Below are 21229 nucleotides of genomic sequence, written 5' to 3'. Positions count from 1 at the left end.
GAGTAAAAAGTGGCTGTGAAAAGCCTGATGTGGGTGCTGGGAATTGAACTTCAGTCCTCCAAAAGAACAATAAGTGATCTTACTGCTGAACCAGTGGATGAGAGAGAAAGAAAAAGAACTGACTCCATATATGTTGGCTCCATGACACTATGGGCTAGGGATTTAGCTTAGTAGGGGAGTACTTGCCTAGTGTGAGCAAGGCCCTGGATTCCAACCCCAGCAATACAAGAAAACAATTAACTGAAGTAAAACATTGCATAAACTTACACACACACACATGAAATATGAGTGGGTTTCTTTTCAATTTGGATCCCAAATACCTCTTACTATTCATGAAAACACTCCAAAATCCCCCAACTCTCAAAATTAAAACCACTCTAGTCCCAAGCTTTTTTCTTTTAAAGATTTATTTATTATGTATACACTGTTCTGTCTGCATGTCTGCCTGCAGGCCAGAAGAGGGCACCAGATCTCATTATAGATGGTTGTGAGCCACCATGTGGTTGCTGGCAATTGAACTCAGGACCTCTGGAAGAGCAGCCAACGCTCTTAACCTCCTTGACCTCTGAGCCATCTCTCTAGACCCCAAGCTTTTTTTTTTTTTTTTTTTTCTCTCTCTCTAAGACAGGGTCTCAACAATATGTAGACAAGGCTGGTCTTGAATTTCTGATCCCCATTCCACCACCTCCTCAGTGGGATGATAGGTGTGTGGCACCAGCAGGGTTTTATGAAGGGCTGGGGACCAGATCCAGGACTTCATGTATGTTAGGTCACCTACCAGATGAACCACTGACCCCAGGCCTTGGTGTTATCCAGGCTGGATTGACTCTGTGATCCTTCTGTCTCTGAATCTTTGCCATATCTACCTGTGTGTGCTACCACAACCAGCCCAAGAATTTTGAATAAGGATTATTCATCCTATAGCCCACAAAGCCAGCCAGGACTAGAACCTAGATAGTGCTACTTGGAGGCCCAAGCACACTTTGTCACTATGTCATACAGCCTCCCAAAGATGGTGGGCCAAAAGAAACAAGTATAGCTCATAAAAATAAATAAAAATAAATAAATAAATAAATAACTAACTAAATAAATAAATAAATAAATAAATAAAATCAGAGAAGGCAGCAGAAAGGGGCTTGTTCTCCTGTGCTAATGAGGGACATCTAAAATAGGGAAAGTTGGGGGCAAGTAAGATGGCTTGGCAGGTAAAGCGCTGGCCAAACAAGGTTGATGACCTGTTCCCAAAACCCACATAAAGGTGAGAGAGAACCTGCAAGTCATCCTCCACATGTGTACTGTGCCATACATGTGTGCATGCCCTCACCCCCACATAAAGTAATTTTAACAGATGGGGAAGATGGCCAAGGATTAAAGGCCTTGCAGAGTGGACAGGGGGTGGGAAGGGAGACAGTGCTGCAAGACTACAGGAACATCAGACACAGAGGCCCTACGGTACAATCTTTTAAACTGGCATGGTGAGCTGAGTCAAGGGTAGGAGACGGTGTATGTAGAGATTGGTGTCTCTCACTGTCTCCTTTGAGCCCAGCTCCCAGGTGGGCTGGAGGCTTTACTTAGGTCTCCCAAGTGGCCTGCAGTGGCCTTGACTGATCTGGACAGTACTTCCTGGTCTCAGGATTGGACACTGCTTCTCACACTTCAGTCCAATGATATCTACTCTGTGGTTCTAAGCCATCATATGACAGGGTGATATCAATAAAAGTCTAAGTGTCTGGGTGATGTACAAAGCCAGGTGTCACCACTGTCATCTCTCTTGAAGCCACTTTTTTCCTCCTCTCTAATTTTTCCTTTTGTGTATGTATGTACATGTGTGTGAATGTGTGTACAATATCGGGATGCAATGTGTCTGTGTGTGCGTGTGTGGGGGCACACACAGCCATGTGTAGGATGATGTCTAGAATTATCTTCAATCTGTCCTCCACCTTATTCACTGAGGCAGGTTCTCTCAATCAAACTCTGAGTTCATGGATCCCTTCCTCTGCCTCCTGAGGCTATAATTACAAGCAGCTGCTGCACTCACCTGACATTTATATAGGTTTGAATTCTTGATCCTCATGCTTCTAGGGCAAGCACTTTAACCATTGAACCGTCTTGGGTTTTTTTTTTTGTTTTTGTTTTTTTTTTCCTTCTCAAACAAAATATCTCAGATATCAGTTTGTTCACATATCCCCAAGAATAGTGTAACACAAGAGGTCTCATGTAGCCCAGGTTGGCTTTGAACCCCCTATGCAGTCATCAAGGATGACCTTCCCCTTCTAATCCTCTTGTCTCTATCTCTCAAGTGCTAGAATTCTTACTGCATTCTACAGATTGAACTCAGGGCCTCATGTATGCTAAGTGAGCATCCCACTCTGAGCTACAACCCCACCCCTTTTCTTAGTTTGACCTACTCCTCCTGGCCTTAGGGTCTTTGTACTTGCTGTGTTCTCTGTCAGGACTAGCTTTTCCCTGGATTGTCTAAATTCCTGTTTTAATCCCTCAGGTCTCATCTTGGGGATTCACCTCCAGCCAAAGCCTTTCCCTCACCAGCACACTCTGGATCTTTGTGTATATTTGTGGGTTGGTTTATGAATACAGAAATGCATGTTTGAGATATGTTCTTCCTGATTTTTCCTCTTGTATATACTAGGCTGGCTAGCCAGTGAGTTCCCAGGGATTCTGTCTCCACCTCCCATCTTGCCTTAGGAACACTGGAATTACAGAAATGAACTACTACACCTGGCTTTATATGGGTTTTTCAGACTTGGGCCCTAGTGCTTGTATGGCAAGCACCTAATACACTGGGCTATCTCCCAGCTCCTAGGACTGCTCTTGACTTCCAAATGTTGATCTGCACATACCCCACTCCCTCAACATTTCCCTTTGTGATGTTTAGTACCAATGATCAAATTGACAGAATCTGGAATCCTGGGATGTGAGTCTCAAGGAAGAACTGTCCAGGTCAGGGTGGCCTGTGGACCTGCCTGCAAGGGAAATTCTTAATTGCATTAACTAAGGTGAAAAGACTCTCACTGTGAGTTCCTATGCCACCATCACATAGTCTGGCCTAGACAATGAAAGGAGAGCCATGTGCATTGGTGTTGCTTGTTTGCCATGTCACCATTGTTTGAGATAGTCCTACCTCTAGACTTCACTGCAGTGATGGGAGTGACCTGGAACTGTGAATCATTACAATGCCTTTCCTTGTTTTTGTCTGGGTATTTTATCACAGCAAACAGGATGGAAACTAAGATACCCTCTTAACTGTTCATACCAACTGGCCTGTTTGGAGATCACATGGACATTATCAACTGTGAGTTGGTGACTGGGCAGGTCCAGCACCTGACAAAACACTGGGCACACCAGAGGTGTTCAAAGAAATACTTAGTGATCTGAGCTTCATGGCAGATATCTGTAACCCAGTACCCAGAGAAGGCTGAGACAGGAGGATTCTAAACTTTGGGTCAGCTGGGGCTATAATAGGTAGATATGGGATGGATGGATAGATAGATAGATAGATAGATAGATAGATAGATAGATATAGATAGTAGATGATAGACAGACAGATGATAGATAGATAAAGACCTGGTGAGATGGTTCAGCAAGTAAAGGTACTTGCCAAGCCTGACAAATTGAATTTTATCCCAGATCCCACATGGGGAAATGAGATAAGTAATTTGTACATGTTGTCCTTTGGCCTACACATGTAATTAATTTTAAAATATTTTTAAGGGGCTGGAGAGTTGGCTCAGTAGTTAAGAACACTGACTGCTCTTACAGAGGACCACAGTTCTATTCCCAGCATCCACATGGCAGCGCACAACTGTCTGTATCTCCAGTTCCCAGGGGACCTGACACCATAGCAAAAAACTAATAATGCCCATAAAATATATTTTTAGTTTTTTAAAAAGAAAATAAGCTGGGTGGTGGTAGCACATGCCTTTAATGAGTTCGAGGCCAGCCTGTTTTACAGAGTTAGTTCCAGGACAGCCAGTGATACACAGAGAGACCCTGTCTCAATCCCCATCCCCTTCTCAAAAAGAAGAAAATAATAGCATGCTACGGTGGTGCACACCTTTGATTCCAGCTCTTGGGAAGCAAAGACAGGCAGATCTCTATGAGATCAGCCTGGTCTTCATAGAGTTCTAGGTCAGTTCTAGGGCTACTTAGAGAGACAGACCCTGCCCCAAACAACTGAATGGTGGCTGAAGCAAGAGGGTAACAGATAATTCAAGGCTAGCCTGGTCTACATAGCAAGTTCCAGGCTATCCAGGGCTACATAATACAACCTTGTTTTAAAATAAATACAAGCAAACAAATAAGAAACCTGGGTATGGTGGTGTACCAGGATGTGGGAGGTAGAGGCTAGGGGATCAGGAGTTTAAAGCCAGTCTGATATATAGCAAGCTGTAGGCAAGCCTGGACTATATGAGACTGTGACTAAAAATAAAATAAAATAAAATAAAATAGAACAACAGTAGCCCTAGGGTTCGTGCCTTGTCTGAGTTCCAGGCCACCCTGAGCTAAAATGACAGCCTATTTCAACAAACAAAAACAGCCCTGCATGGTATGTATTTATAATCCCAATAACTCAGGAAACAGAGACTGGAGGAGAGTAGCAAATTCAAGTAACATTAAAGGGATGGGGTGGGGTTGTGGCTCAGTCGCTAGAGGGCTAGCCTAGCATGAATGAAACCCCGGGTTCCACTGCTAGCACTGTATAAACTGGTGGTGACACTGACTGCCTATAATCCCAGCACTGGAGAAGTAGAGGCTGCATGACCAGGAGTTGGAAAGTTGTCTTCAGCTAAAAGCCACTTCGAGGACAGCTTAGGCCACCTGAGACCCTGATTCAAAATCAAAGCAAGAGAGAGAGAGAGAGAGAGAGAGAGAGAGAGAGAGAGAGAGAGAGAGAGGAAGAGAGAGAGAGAGAGACCTGAAGCCTCTAGTCAGTCAGGCTCTCACTTAACAGCAGACCCCTCCCACCCTCCCAGCACTGGCAGGGACATAATCAGCTTACCCAGCTAACCTGAGCTGCTACCTCGGTCCCCAAACTGCCCTTCTTCCTTTCTGGACGTCTAGTGTGGTGACCCCCCCCCCACACACACACACACCAGCAATATACCTCTGTGAGAGGTCTGGGCCGCTTTTCAACTGCAAATTCAGTGTGGCATAGCTCGCAATAGCTGGTATTGGAGGAAGACAGCCATTTCTCCAGGCAGCTCTTGTGCACAGCTCCCAGCGTGCCGGTGCAGCCACATGGGGACAGCAAGTTCTCACCATTCGCTCCCTCGTGGCAGATTCGGCAGAAAGGACAGTCACTGGAAAGATAGAGAGATAAGACTTGTGAATGATGGACAGTAAGGCTTCTTGCTTATATCAGCAGGCATCACTACTTGCTAGGTTATAAGCTCACTGTTGCCCCCCCCCCTCCCAAATTGCTATTTGGTAAACTCATCTTTCAGGAACCCAGCTCTAGATGTCCTCTTCTCAGGTAGTTTTTTCAAGGTCCCATTGGTAGGGTCATGTGTTCCCTCCCGAGAGCTATTGTGGGCCCTTATTAGACTAGAGTGAACAGCCTGTCCACTTGCCTGCCTAATGCTCTCTCTCTCTTTTTTTTTTTTAAAGATTTATTTATTTATTATGTATAGAGATTTCTAACTGCATGTATGCCTGCATGCCAGAAGAGGGCACTTATAGATGGCTATGACCCACCATGTGGTTGCTGGGAATTGAACTCAGAACCTCTGGAAGAACTGTCACTGCTCTTAACCTCTGAGCCATCTCTGCAGCCTAATGCTCTCTTCTTTTGATGAAATGGTAGCATGACTAACTATCCACTCTTGGTGACCCTTCTGATGGTTTATACTGTGAGCCTGACAGGATGTAGAATAATCACCTTGGAGACAAGTCTCTGGGCATGTCTGTGACATATTTTCTAAACCATGTTAACAGAAATGGGAAGACCCACCAGAAGCATGGACTGAATAACAAGGAAGAAGCAGGGACACAGATGGCTCAGTGGACAAAGATGCTCAATCCCTGGTACCCACATGCTGGAAAAAGAGAATTGACTCCTGTAGGCTGTCCTCTAATGTCCATACGTATGTCATGGTATGCACACAATGGTGGGCACACACCCATACATACACACTAATAGTTCTTTAAAGGAAAAAGCAAATTGAACACAAGAATTCATCTCTCTGATTCCTAGGCTTCCTCATTATAGGTGCAATGTGACCAACCACCTCTGATGCCTGTGCTTGCTGTGACTTCCCAGCCATGATGGAGAGTAGCTTGGAATTATGACTCAAAACAAACCTTTCCTTTAAGTTGCTTTTTCACACAATCACACACACACACATACTAACATACATCACACACACAATCACATACATATACTAATATACATCACACACACATATACTAACACACATTACACACACAATCACATACGCCTACACACACTACACATACATGATCACATACACTAACACACATATACACTAACACATATATACTAACAATCACACACACACATACACTAACATACATCACACACATGATTACACACATCACAATACAATCACACACATACACTAACACACATCACACACAAAATTACACACATATACTAACACACATCATACACATACACTAACACATCACAATATAATCACACATATATAGTAACATACATGATGATACATTAACATATATCACATACACATGATTACACACATATATATTAACACATGATTATACACACATATACTAATACACAAGATTTTTTAAAAAGACATTATCAAAATTCCTGGCTCTATCTATATCTAAAGGTCACACTGTCTGACAAACCTGTGCATATGAGAAAAATCACTAATTTGTATTTCTGTGCATGGCTGAGGAAGACAAGGGGTGGGATGGGTGAACAGGCATAGAAACCATCCATAACAGCTGCTGTGGGGAGTCTCTAATCACAGCCCAGTCTCTGGGGATGTTGAGTTCTTCCTGGGCCAGCTCCAGAAGGAAGGAGGTGTAGCTTCAGTGGACTCATGGGATATTCAATACATGAGTCGTTGTTTTCTAAACTTTCTGCCCAAAAGCATATTGTCAGGAACATGTGTGCACACGCACACACGCACACACGCACACACGCACACACACACACACACACACACACACACACACACACACAGGGAGACCTTTTCTCCAGTTTTCTGGTTGTGTGGTAGAAGCCTGGCTACTCTGAAACAGGCCCAACAATGGACTGCGGCTGTAGCTCAGGTTGGCAGAGTGCTTGTTTAGTAGTCAGGAAGTCCTGGGTTCCATCTCCACCACCACAACGGCATAAAACATGAATGTCTGTGAACCTAGCACTTTGGAGGTAGACCCAGGAGGATCAGGAGTTCAAGGCTGGAAATCAGCCTGAGCTACATGAGATCCTGTCTGAAAACCAACAGAAATGCCAAAAAGCCCAGACCACAAAAGAGAGGGCTCACATCTTTCCTTTCAGCCCAGTCTCTAAGATGCGGTTTTCTTTTGCAGTACCAAAAGGCCACTGGCAAGACTCAAGGAGACACTCAATAGGTAAAGAGCTTGTCATGCAGATATAAGAACTGGAGTTTGGATCCACAGCATCCACAGAAATACGAAGCCGGATGTGGTGGCCCATGTGTAATCCCAGCACCTAGATATGTAGATGGGGTTCCCAGAACAAGCTGGGTATTTACTCTAGGTTCAAGTCAGAGGCCCTGCCTCAACAGCACACTTGTGTGTATGGGTGCCTGTGTGTTAGACAAGAAAGACACCTGATGTCAGCCTCCAATCTCCACAAGTACACATGTATACACAACTGCATATGTGTGTACCTATACACATGCAAACACACACGCGCGCACACATACACACACCCATAAAAGGTCACAGGAAAGGACTCCCCATTCTGGAAACCAACTCAGGGAAAGAAGCGGCAAGACTCTTAAGAGCTACATCAGCTCAGTTTCTTCTGGGAAGCCCTGGAAGCTGTGGAACAATTCTGAAAGAGGCAGAAAGAGCATAAGTTATTGTTTACTGAGCACTCCCCATGTGTGAGTCACTTCTGGGCCATTTTGTTTTGTTTTCAATTTATGTTATCAGATATGAATGTGTATATACATATGTATATATAATAAATGTATGTATATATGTGTCATGACACATGGGTAGAGGTCAGAGGACAACCTCCCACCTTGCTTGAGGCAGGGTCAGTGTTCATGTGTACCATATGTCCCAGACTTGCTCCAGGCTTCTGTGGCTTCACCTGTCTCCACCTCTATCTCTCTGCAGGAGTGGGTAAAGGTTTGTAGGCCTGAGTACCACACCTGGATTTCTATATGGATTCTGGGGATTTGAAGTCAAATCCTTATGCAGGCATAGTAGGCATTTTACCCATTGAATCATCTTCCCAAGCCTATTTTTATTCATTTTAAGACATGGTTTCCAGGGTTACACAGAGAAACCCTTTCTTCAAAAACCAAAAAAAGAAAAGAAAAAAAAAAAAAAAAAAAAAAAGACATGGTTACATTATGTAGCCCTCACTGTCCTGGAACACATTATGTAGTCCAAGCTGGCCTCGAACTCATAGAAATCTGCCTGCCTCTGCCTCTCAAGTGCTGGGATTAAAGACAAATGCCACCCACCCAACTTCAGCCTGTTTTTATTTGTTTATTTTTAGACAGGGTCTCATGCAGTCTACATTGGCTTCTAACTTGCCACCACAGCTGAGGGTAACCTTGAATTCCTGGTCCTCTCGTGTCTACCCCTCCAGTCCTGGGATGCCAGGCATGTGCCAACATCCCTAACTTTGTTTTTATATTTATTTATTTTTATTTATTTAGGGACAGAGTCTCACTATGTAACCCTGGCTTGCCTGGAACTTGTCACATAGACCAAGCTAGCCTTGAACTCACAGAAACCTGTCTGTCTCTGCCTCCAAAGTATGTTCAGTTGTTTTACTTTCTGAAACAGGATCTCACTGGCACTCACTACATAACCCAAGCTAGACTTGGGTTCACTGTGCTACACAAGCCAATCTCAAACCGATGTTCCTCTTCCCTTGGCTCCCCTTGTTCTGTCTGGCTCCAGAGCTTTGGCTATAGGCTCTATTCTAAGTGCAATACTGGGTTTCGTTGATTTTCACAATGAGCCACAGAGGAAAGTGCTCACTTGCTCCCACTTTGCAGATATTAAAAAGTCCAAGGAAGATGGGTAATGTGGCACACATCTGTGGTTCCACTACTAGAAGGCAGAGGTAAAAAGAGCAGGAGTTCAAGGTCAGCCAAGCTACAAAACAAGCATAGGGTCAGAATGGGTTATATGGCATCCTGTCTTCAGAAAGAAAAATCCAAACCAAACCAAAACAAAAAACAAAAAGAAAAGGAAGGAAAGGGAGGGGGAGGGAAGCAGAAAAGGGAAGTGGGGGAGAAGGGAGGGAATGAAGGCCTGGAAGAGCTTTAATCTGTGTGTGTGTGTGTGTGTATGAGAGAGAGAGAGAGAGAGAGTCACACATTAGTTACAGGTTACTTCTATGGGGTTGCTCACTGAACTGAAGTCTGCCTTTTCATCTAAGCTAGCAAGCTAGCCAACAAGCTCTCAGGATCTGCCTGTCTCTCCCACCTAACTTGCTATGGTTGCTTCTCTCTTCCCACATTTAGGTGTGTTCCAAGGGTTGAACTCAGGTTGTCAGGCATCCGTGGCCAGTTTTTTACACACTGAGCCATCTTGCCAGCCCAGCATTTTCAGCTGATGATCCTTTCAGTTACAGTGGGCTCCTTAGAACATACCTTCGTTAGGGACAGGGGTAGCAAAACCCACACTCTGAGGAACGTAACAGCATATTCTCAGAATAATCTGACCAGAAAGGTGTTGCTACTTTAGAGATCTGGTCTAATTTATTGCAGGTCACTCAGGGAGAGAAAGGTATCCACAGGAGTTTCATCTCAGGCCCTGTTCTCCACACTCCTCACTCCAAAGCCCAAGGTTACTTGCTGTAGAGCCCTATCCTCTCGGCATGCTAGCTTTCAGCATCTTCATCCAGAGTAGCTGGAACTACTTACAAACAACCTTTAAGATCCAGCTTGTTGACTGTTGGCCTTCCCTCCTACAAAGAGGAGGTGGGTCACTAGCCCCTCCCCTGAAACCCCAGACACCACCACCTGCACCTCTCCCTGCTAACTATACTCCATTATTTCCAAGTTACACATGATCTTGTGGTCTAAGAGGTGCTATGCTAGACTATACAGTACGTGGGAGGTTCATGAAGGGGGACTCTATAGTGCTGTAGGGAAGTCATCATCCATTCTAGGTGACTTTCTGGTGACGCAGCTATTCTGGGGTACCCATGCTCCTGTAAGTAACCGCCCAGCCATGTTCTCTAAGTAACCCCAGTAAAATCATTGGCCCCCACAGCTAGATTTTGGTGGAGCTAGATTTTAGTTTGTCATTGGTGGCGTCTTTGGAGATATTGAGGGAGGAAGCAAGCATTTATTCATATTTCCCCAGGAAAAGTTCAAGAAACAACTTTCAACACTTGGTCTTTGGATTTCCCATAGTCCTCTGGAATTTTAGTGCCGAAAGAGAACCCATGGTTTTGCCCTTACTAAGCAAGCACTCTATCACTGAGCCATACCCCCAACCCCAATTTGTTCATTTATTAGTAATTTTGAAAAAAGGATGTTGCTATGTAAACTAGGATGGTCTCAAACCCTTTGTAGCCCAGGCTTGCCTTGAACTTTAATCCTCCTGCCTTAGCTTCCAAGTGCTGGAATTTATAACATGTACTTTGGTGTGTGCTTGTGTAAGGTGTGCAGATGGGTGCTGGTGAGCATGCATGTGTGTGCACATGCTTGTGGAAGCCCCAGTTGTCATTCATCAGGAGCCATCCACTTTATTTATTAGACAGAGTCTCCCACTGGCCCAGAGGTGTCTACCTTGTTTTTAAAATTATATTTTATTCATTTATTTTTTGTTGTGTGAGTTGACAGGTGGGTGTATATGTGCCAGACATACATGTGAAGGTCAGAGGATAACTTTCAGGAGTTGATTCTCTCCTTCCATCATGAGCTTCCCAGGGATATAACTCAGGTAAATCATGAGGCTTTTACCCACTGAGCAGTATCACTGGATGCCATCTTGTTTTTTGAGCCAAGGTTTCTCACTGACTAGGCTAGAGGGCCAACAAGTCCCAGGGATCCACTTCTCTCTGCCTCTCCAGTTCTGGGATTATAAATATGTGTCTCCACACTCAAGCTCTATGTGTGCATGTGTATGTGTGTTCCTGTTGTAGAATATTTAACTATGTAAAGATGTATTTCATTTGTTTATGCTATGGGCTATTTAACTGTGTAAAGCTGTGTTACATTTGTTTTTGCTGAATTTGTTTAATTATGTCCAGATGTATTGCATTTGTTTCTCTTTGCCTGCCAAAGGCACCTGATTGGTCTAATAAAAAGCTAATGGCCAATAGCTAAGTAGGAGAGAGATAGGCAGGGCTGGTGGGCAGAAAGAATAAGTAGGAGGAGAAACCTAGGCAAAGGAGGGGAGAAGGAGGAAAGAACAAGGGGAAGAAAGAGGGACACACTGGGGAACCAGAAGCCAGGCAGCCTGAGGTACAATGCAGATCCAGAGAAACAGGGTAAGTTATAAGAGCTAGTGGGACAAGCATAAGATAAGGCTGAGCATTCATAACTGATAAAAAGTCTCCATGTCATGATTTGGGAGGTGGCTGGTGGGCCAAAAGAAAAGCCTGGTATATGTTCCTGTCTGTGTGCACGGGTGTGTGTGTATGTTAAGACCAGAGATCAACATCAGGTACTGTTCTTCAGGGGATGCCCACCTTGTTTTTTAAAGAAAGGTGGACTGGCTGAGAGCATTCCAGAGATCTGATTGTCTTTGCCTGGGATTACAATACAGGCTACCAAGCCCAATGCTTTACATAGATTTCAGGGATGAATTTTGGGTCTTCAAGCTTGCATAGCAAGCACTTTACTGACTGGCCCATCTCCCTAGCCCCGTTTACAGACATGTTCCACCACACCCAGTTATTTGGCCCTTTTAAAAATCTATTTTTTAGTATTTGTTTGTCTCTGTGGGGAGGGAGTTCCCAAGGAGGCCAGAAGAGGGTGTTAGATCCCCAGGAGCTGGAGTTATAGACACCAGTGAACTGTCCATTGTTTTTGCTCGAAACTGAACTCTGGTCTTCTGCAAGAGCAGCAAGAGCTTTAACCATTGAGTCATCTCTCCAACCTCAGTATTTAGCTTCTTTTCTCTGGCACACTTACCTCTTTAGCCTCTCTCAGTGACTGAACCTCTGATCTCAAACTAAGAGAAAATCACTCAACCCAGAGAGAAATGTCCAAAAGCCAGGATGCTAATGGTCACAACTCACCTTGGTGTGTCCAAAGCCCGGATGACAGTTGAGAGCAGCCGGCCATCCCTTGAAGTCACCTGTGCCACATACTGGGGTGGCCCAAGGCCTGTGGCCTCCACAACCTTGGAGAAGGCAGGGCTGCCAGAGCAGTCACATAGGGAGCCAGGGAGGTGGCAGCAGTCACCTGTCGTCATGGCCACAGGGAGCCTCCTGTCCTCAAGGCCTGAGACCCATGGTCCTAGGAGCCTGAGGGGAGGCCAGCAGAGAGACCAAAGGCAAAATATGTGAGTCACAAAAACAGTTGGGTTACCCCCCCCCCTTTTTTTGAGGTGTGTATGCATGTGTGTACATGTGCTTGCAAGTGTTTGTATGTGAGGGCAAGTGAATGTGTTCCAGGACACATCCATGCCTTCCACCTTATTTGACAGTCTCTCGTTTTCTGCTGTGTACACTACGGCAGCTGAAGTCCCAGCTTCCAGAGATTCTCCTGCCCCTATCTCCCTGTTTCACAGTACTAGGATTGGGATTACATGTAAAGTTTATGATTCCTGGCTTTACATGGGTTCTAGGAATGTAAACTAAAGTCCTCACATTTGTACAGCTAGCCTTTACCCACAACGTGGTCTTCCCAGCCTGAGTCCCTCTTGTGATCTTACTCTATAGCCTAGCCTGGAACTTAAAATCTAAGCCTCCTGAATGCTAGATTTTAGACCATGCCTGGCCCTTGAATCCCATATTGTCAGGGATTGTGATGGTAATTAAGTTGTCAAACTGACACAATCAAGAACCACCTGAAAAGGGGCTCTCATGAGGAGCTGTCTAGACTAGGTTGGGATGTGGTTGGGCTTTTGAGGATTTTTTTTCTTTTTAAATTATGTTTGTTCTGTGTATGTTTATGTATGTGCCACAGCATGTATGTGGAGATCAGAAGACAACTTGCAAAGGTCAGTTCTCTCCTTCCACAATATGGGTCCTGGGGATTGATCTCAGGTCATCAGGCTTGGTGGCAAGTGTTTTTACCTGTGGAAACAAATGGAGTCTCTTTTACCTAGGTATTTCTCTTCCTTCCTTCCTCCCTCCCTCCCTCTGTCCCTTCCTTTCTTTTGTTTCTTTTTTTTGAGACAGGGTTTCTCTGTGTAGCCTTGGCAGTCCAGGAACTAGGTCTGTAGACCAGGTTTCCCTTGAACTCACAGAGATCTGCCTGCCTCTGCCTCCAAAGTGCTAGGATTAAAGACTTGTGCTGACACCACTACCTGGTACCCCCTATCCCTTTTTTCCTAATCAATGGTTTGTTTTTAAGTTTTCACTCGACAACTTCACTTTTGTTTTCCTTTGTTTTTGTTTTTGTTTTGTTTTGTTTTTGAGAGAAGGTTTCACTGTGTAGATCAGGTTGGCCTCAAATTCACAGAGATTCATCTGCCTCTGACTCCTGAGTGCTGGGATTAAAGGTTCATGCCACCACTGCCTAGCCCTAGATATTTCTTAATTGGTTAGTTGAGGTGGGAAGAGCCACCCTGGACTGGACTGAATGAAAAGGACAGAATAAGCTGGGCACTATCTTGCATGCATTCCTTGCTCTCTTTTCCTGATTACAAATGTGACATGATGAATGCCCTCCAGCTCTTGCTGTTAATGACTTCCCTGAAATTATGGCCTAGAACCTGGAACTGTGAACTAAAGTAAATCCTGTCTTCTCCCCTAAGTTGCTTTTGTCATAGTATCTGTCATAACCAAACTGACACTAAGACAGGGCTCTAAGACTTGCCTCTTTGGATCTCTGTTTGCATCTGTAAAATGTAGATTTGAGAACTCTACAAGCTGATATACACAACTTATTAGCTCAGACTTGGAGGACAGCTAGGGCTTGAGCTGGATTTTCTCAGTCTTCTAGGAAAAGCCAGGCATACACACAGAGAGAGCAATTGAAAGTAACTGCACACATATTGTGTGCTGGAGCCTTCGCTCAGTTTTTTTCCACAGTCAGAACCATCCTGTTCTAGATAAAACCAGGCCAAGTGGTGGTGGCATATGCCTTTAATTCCAGCACTTGGGAGGCAGAGGCAGGTGGATTTCTGTGAGTTTGAGGCCAGCCTGATCTACAGAGTGAATTCCAGGACAGACTCCAAAGCTACAGAGAAGCCCTGTCTCAAAAAACAAAACAAAACAAAAATCTACCTAAGACCAGATCCTTGAGACTGCGCTAAAAACACATTAAGCTGTCTTTAACAAAGCAGAATGCATCTAGAGAGGCTGGGAGCATGACTCAGAGTTAGAGTACCTGCCTAGAATCTAGTGAGGGCCTGGGACAGACACAACAGCAGTAAAGTGCTGCCCTAGCAATAGTGCAGGCAGAGGATGGGGAGAGAGACAGAAAAAAACAGAAACCTAATGTTTTGCACTGTACTAGAACGGTGAATCACTCAGGCCCCTTGTGACTCACAGCTTCTGTTGGACCGTGCACTCTAGGAGACCTCAATTCATCAAGGAAATGACACATGTTTGTGTCCCCAGAAGACGAGTTGCTCTGTTCTCAGTTCCCAAGGAAAGGCTGGCCACAGGAAATAGTGAGGTAGCCATTCTAAAGTCTGCTCAGTGTGAGTATGGTGGAACTCTGCCCCTGCCTCAGGATCCAGTCAGCAAAAAGGAGCCCTCTGCCACCTCATACTCTTCTCTAGAGTAGCCAGAAGGGGATTCCAGCTTTCCAATCTCTATGTAAGTTTCCTCTAAGAATGTTTTTTCCTTTTTAGTAGCAGGATATGAACTGAGAGGCCGGTCTGACCAGGCAAGCACTCTACCATTAAACTTCACTCCCAGCTCCTTGCTTTTCCCACCACTTTCAACTTTTCCTTTTTGATTTTTACATTTTTTTAAAACTAACTTTATGTTACATTCACTTATGGAGGAAAGAGTGGATATGCCACAGGTGCATGTGGAGGCCAGAGGACAACCAGCAAGAGTCAGTTCTCTCCTGCCAAGTGGGTCTTAGGGGCTCAAACTCAGGTTATCAGGTTTAGCAGTAAGCAGTCTATGAAGTATATCACTGGCCCATAATGTTTTAATTCTAGACAGAGTATCACCAAGCTACCCAGGCTGACCTTGCCTGGAGCTTGCTCTGTAGCCTAGGCAGACCTTGAACTTAAGACTCTCCTGCCTCAGTTCTTCAAGTAGCTGAGATCATAGGATTGTGCCATCATGTCTGACTCTTCTGAGAAATCCCAGAAGGCTCCTTAGACATCAATCCAGAGCCAAAGATCACTGGTTTCAATTTGTCCAACACCCAGGACTCTTGTCTCAAAGAGTTAAATCTAGAGCCCCCAGTAGCTCTTACAAACAGTAACTTACAAATACTCTTAGGCCCAACTGATAGGGCCAGCCTGACACCAAGTCAACTCTAACCAGCCCTGCCTGTGAAAACCGGAGACCCAAAGACATGGAATATAAATTATTAACTGACTTTTTGCACCTAGACAGATCAGCTTTTCCCTGAAGAGCTCAGCTAAAAAGCCAGCATGACCTCCTAGGCCTCCACAGCTGAGCCACTGTAGGTCAGATAAGCAAGTATCAACCGAAGTCAGACACAGCCAGGAGGAAGGCTGAGAACCTGAGATAACACCCACAGGGCACTGGCCAGGCCTGCCTTGTTGTGGACACTGATGCTCCGTCAAACACCACATCCAGCTGAGAGGTCAGTGGGGAAGTGCTAGGCCCTTCGAGAGAATGCATGCTGAGAAGAGTCCACCGCAACCTCTATGATTTATGTTGGATCTTTTCCCCTTTCTTTCCATTCTTCTTCTTTTCCTCTTCTCTCTCTTCCTTCCTTTCTTTCTCTCTTTCTTTTCTTTTCATTTTTATTTTTTGGGACAGGATTTCTAGGTGGGCCTAGAACTAACTAAAGAAGACCTTGAACTAGCAATTTAATGGTTTTAAATTTTATTATTTGTACTTTATTTTATGTAGATAAGCATTTTGCCTGCATGTGTATCTATGTACCAAATGTACAGCTGGTGCTTGTGAGGCAAGAAGAGGGCATCTGATCCCCTGCAACTGGAGTTACAGACAGTTGTGAACAATTATGTGGTTGCTGGGAATTGAACCCAAGTCCTCTGGAAAAGCAGCCAGTGCTCTTAAACCTGAGCCGTCTCTGTAGCCCCGACCTTCACCTTCCAAATACTGCCATTTCAGGAATACCATGTTTGATGTATGTAGTTCTGTGGATGGAACCCAGGCCTTCATGCATGCTAGGGAAACACTCTATCAGCTGAACCATTCCCCTAATGCTTGCTTTCTCCTCTCTCCCTCTCTCCCCTTAATGACAGGATCTCTCACTATACAGCTCAGCTAGAATTCCTGATCCTCCTGCCTCTGTCTTCCAAGTGCTAAAAGATGACAGACATTAGGATTTATACCAACAATTGTGCATTACAAGAATCATCACAGTTCCTTACTTTACCTACTATATGGGGAAACCCACCAACACCAGTAAATCTGCTCATACCAGTCCATAAACTGCTGAAATAGTCACAGCAATGCTGGCCATGGTAGCACATACCTGTGATTCCAGCACTCCAGACATTGAGAAAGGAGGATCAAGCTACAGAGAGAGCTGGCAACCAAATGGAGCTACAGGAGACCTTGATGCAAAAAACAAAACAAACATCAGCAGATAAAATGGCTCAGCAGGTAAAGGCACTATTCCCAGAACCCGAATAGTGGAAAGAACACATACACAATGTAATAAATAAAAAAGTAACATCAGCAAAGATGTATTAAACACTGGATATTAAGGCTAGGTTTATGGCTCAATCGGTAGCATAACTTATCCAGTATGCCCAGAGCACTGCGTTTCTCCCCATTGCCTTATAAAACTGAGTATGGAGGTACACACTTGTCATCCCAGCATCCAGGTTATGCAAGCAGGAGGATTAGAAGTTCAAGATCATCCTCAGCAATATATGTAGTCTGAGACCAGCCTGGGCTACAAGAGATCCTATCTCAAAAACAAACAATACACCCTAAATATTAGATTACCAAGCTACCTGCCTACATTTAAACTTCAATCGATTGTTGTTAAATGTCTCCTTCAAAGGTCACATCCCTGAAGTACCTCTCAGGCTCCTTATGGCATGGGGTCCTTTCTGAAATGCTGTTAATGGACCTGCCATGCCTGTCTTTTACCCTTCAGTGAACTCCGGAAAGAAGGAATTTTATCGGCCATTCTTCCTGCTGTCCCCAGCACCCTGCCCTACATCAAGCACAGAGTGACTGTGTGTAGTATTGCTGCATTCATTTCTCACTCCCAACTCTGTAACAGATTAGGAGAATCGGTTAGATGAGCCTCAGAGGCTAGCCTGTCAGTCTCTATGATGGGAAACAGCTCTAAGGCTACTGGGATGGATTTCATCAGGTCTCCACAACTAAACTATAAGCCCAGTGATTAGCCTCACTGATTGAAGGAGAGGCCAAAGTTCAGAAGGCATGCCTATTCATCCAAGGTCACCCAACTAGCAAGGGACCAAGCCAGGATTTGAACTTAAACAGTACAGTGAGTTGTCTGGCCCTCAAGAGACACTAGTTCTTTTTGTTGACCTGTTTAATTTTATTTGTCATTAGTCTTACTAATTATGTTTTATTAATTTTATATGTATGAGTTTTTGCCTGCATGCATGTACCCAGTGAGTACTTGACAAGATCAGAAGAAGGAGTTAGGTTCCCTAGAACTGGAGTTACAGATGGCTGTAAGCCACCATGAAGGTTCTGGGGACTGATACCCAGGTCCTCTGCAAGAGCAGCAACGATTGTTTGTTTGTTTGTTTTTCAAGACAGGGTTTCTTTGTATAACAGTCCTGGAACTTGATCTGTAGACCAGGCTGGCCTTGAACTCATAGAAATCAGCCTGCTTCCGACTCATGAGTGCTGGGGTTTAAGGGCTGGGCCACTACTGCCCAGCTCAGCAAGTATTCTTAATGAACTCTCCAGCCCCTAGATTTTCTTCCTTTGTTTGCTTTGCTTTTGAGACAGCATTTCATTACATAACCCTCACTGGCCTTGAATTCTCTGTGATTTTTCCTGCCTCAGCATCCTGTATTCTGGGATTACAGGCATGCAGCATCACACTCAGACTCTTTATTTATTTATTTATCTTCATTTTTAGATTAATGTGTTTACTCTTTTTGGAAGGAGTGGCACCAGTAAGGAGCATGGGTGTTTACTTCAGGAGTATGGGCACATCTCTGAGGAGAATGTTCCTCCCCCCCTCAGCAACCATAAACTGCCTATAGAATCTCAGACAATGGTTAACAGGATTCATGAGTACTACCCTCCTCTCCATGTGCAATACTAGCGACTGGACCCTGAATCTCAAATATGCTGAGTAAGTCACTGAGCTACATTTCAGCTTTTTTTTTTTTTTTTTTTTTTTTTTTTTTCTTTTTCTTTTTCTACCTAGAGCCTTTCAGACTCTATGGCTCTGTGATCCAGGCTGCACTAAACTTGCAACAGTCATTCTGCTCACTCCCCTGCTTCCTTGCCCAGCTTCCAGGGCTTGCTTTTCATTTCATTTTCAAGACTGGTAAGATGGTTCCTTGGGTAAAAGTGCTTGCCACTACCAAGTCTCATGAGCTTAGCTTAATCCCCAGAACCCACACAGCAGGAGGAGAGAACAGGCTCCCAAAAGTTGTCTTGTGATCTCTACATGTGCTGTAGTGGGTAAGGGCAGACAAACTCACATATAAACAAAAGAAGTGAATACACAAACAAATGTTTTAAAATGTCAGGGGCTAAATAGATAGGTGAGCAGTTAAAAACACTTACTGCCCTTGCAGAGGACTTGGGTTTGGTTCCCAGTAACTACATGGTGGCTGACCACTGCCTGTAACTACAGTTCCAGGGGATCCAACACCCTCTTCTGGCCTCTATGTGCTCTTATGTAATAGACATAAATTCATACAGGCATACATACATAACTTAAAAAAACAACCAGTTAGCCCCAGCACTGGGGAGGCAGAGGCAGTTGGATCTCTATGAATTCAAAGCTAACCTGGAGGCTACATAGTGAGACCTTGCCTCAAAAATAAAATTAAAAAAAAAAAAGTTAAAAAATATATGTATTTAAAAAAAAAAAAAAGCAATAAAACCAAGGATATACTAAGTAACCCAGTCAGGCCTTGAACTGCCTCAGCCTCCAGAGTTCCTGAGATAACATATTGTCATGACCCATGACCTAGATGCTTTATCCTGGCTCTGCCACTGCTGTAGGTCCTAGTTCAAGTTAATTTCTTTTTCTGGGCTTCATCTTTCTCTTTTTTATTTTGGTGCGTGCGTGCGTGCGTGCGTGCGTGCGTGCGTGCGTGCGTGTGTGTGTGTGTGTGTGTGTGTGTGTGTTTGGCAATACTGGGAATTGAACCTAGAGCCTAGTGCATGCTAGGCAAATACTGAACTACATCCCCAGTCCAGAAACTAAAAACTAAGTTCTAATCCCAGATGCTGTTTCTTGTTTACTGTTTGGTCTGCGGTAACAGCCTTAACTTCACTGGGCCTCAATTTGCTCATTTGGACGAGAGGAATTATTTTTAGTATTTCCACTTAGTATGTTTCCCACTAACCACATACATTTGTGACTACAGAACTTTTAAAAGTGTTTTGAATTTTACTGATTTTGTGTGTGTTTGTCCATGTGTATGTGGGTGTACTCATAGAAGCATGTGCTTACGGAGTTGAAAAGACAACTTTCTGGAGTCAGTTTTTTCTTTCACGGTATGAGACCTCGAGACAGACAGAACTCAGGCAAACACCGTGACCAGCTGAGCCACCTTGGCAGTCCCTGACTAGCGTCTGAAAAACAACATTTTCAACACAGTGCACTCTGAGTAGCTTTTCTGTGAAGCGCCCAACTCTTCATAATGTTAATTATTATCCAGACAGAACCCTTATAAACAGGGTTATTGAATGACATTAGTCACTTATTGACCACCTACTGTATGCCAGGCGCTTTCCTTATCAGCCATCTCCTAAATCAGGCTGGCTCCGGGATGACCCACTTTTCACAGATGGGGAAACCGAGGCTCAAGAAGGTTCTTACCACGTGTCGAGACACTGAGACCTCTCACCAACCTCGAAATGAAAACCGAGGTGCCTGAGTCCCGAGCAGGCTTGGGGCCAAGAGTGCAGACCTAGCTGTCCCGCCTGAGTACTGTGTCGGGGCCTCGAACCAGGGACCCAGTGGACCCGCCTGCATATTTGGGCCTGACCCACTGTTCCGTGCCTACCTGATTCGCGGCCGGGCCGGGCGGCCGCGCAGGCCCCTCGGTTCTCCCTGGCCCGGGTCCCGGCCCGGCCCGGCCCGTCAGCAGCTGCTTGCTCCGCTCCGGCCGGCACCTGCGTCCGGGCACCGCCCGCCGAGCGGACAGCACGGCGAACCAATGGAGACCGCCTCCCAGCCATTTTTGCCAATCAGAGTTCACGTCCCGCCCCAGGAGGTGGGGCCTGCAGCTACGGGGACGTCCTGGGCGGTTCAGGCCCCGCGGCGCCGCAGCTTCTGGCTCCGCCCTTGCTGCGTCCTGGCTCCGCCCTCAGAGTGGGCCCCGCCTCGTCCCGGCTCCTCCCTATCCCAAGCTCTGGTTGGTGGATTTGCTGCCAGCTGCTGCAGAACAAAGGCGCGCTTAAGTAAACAACGCCTGGACAGATCTGAACTTGACACTTTCCAAATGATTTCTTTGCGCTTCCCTTTTCCCGTCTTTTTTGAAGACAAAGTCTTATGTAGATCGGGCTAGCCTCAAACTCACCTTGTAGAGGATGACCTTGAACCTATGAGCCTCTATCTTCCACCTC

At 45.0% G+C, this 21229-nt stretch overlaps 1 protein-coding gene across 2 annotated transcripts in view; it reads right to left on the bottom strand.

Moving 5' to 3' along the window:
- Positions 1-20731, bottom strand: part of Marchf2 (membrane associated ring-CH-type finger 2) — a 29326-nt gene extending 8595 nt beyond the window's left edge. For both annotated transcript variants that reach the window (XM_051178783.1, XM_051178784.1), the window contains exons 1-4: positions 20668-20731; positions 16953-17034; positions 12422-12649; positions 5123-5318 (exon numbers count right to left, since the gene is read on the bottom strand). In XM_051178783.1, coding sequence (XP_051034740.1) covers positions 5123-5318; positions 12422-12597 — 372 coding nt within the window. In that variant the 5' untranslated portion in view covers positions 12598-12649; positions 16953-17034; positions 20668-20731. The remainder of the gene's footprint in view (positions 1-5122; positions 5319-12421; positions 12650-16952; positions 17035-20667) is intronic.
- Between the last annotated feature and the right edge of the window lie 498 nt (positions 20732-21229).

Source organism: Phodopus roborovskii, unplaced genomic scaffold (assembly GCF_943737965.1).
Source record: "Phodopus roborovskii unplaced genomic scaffold, PHOROB, whole genome shotgun sequence".
Classification (NCBI taxonomy): domain Eukaryota; kingdom Metazoa; phylum Chordata; class Mammalia; order Rodentia; family Cricetidae; genus Phodopus; species Phodopus roborovskii.
Note: the sequence above shows the minus strand (reverse complement) of the source record. Positions and strands in the feature narration are given on the sequence as shown.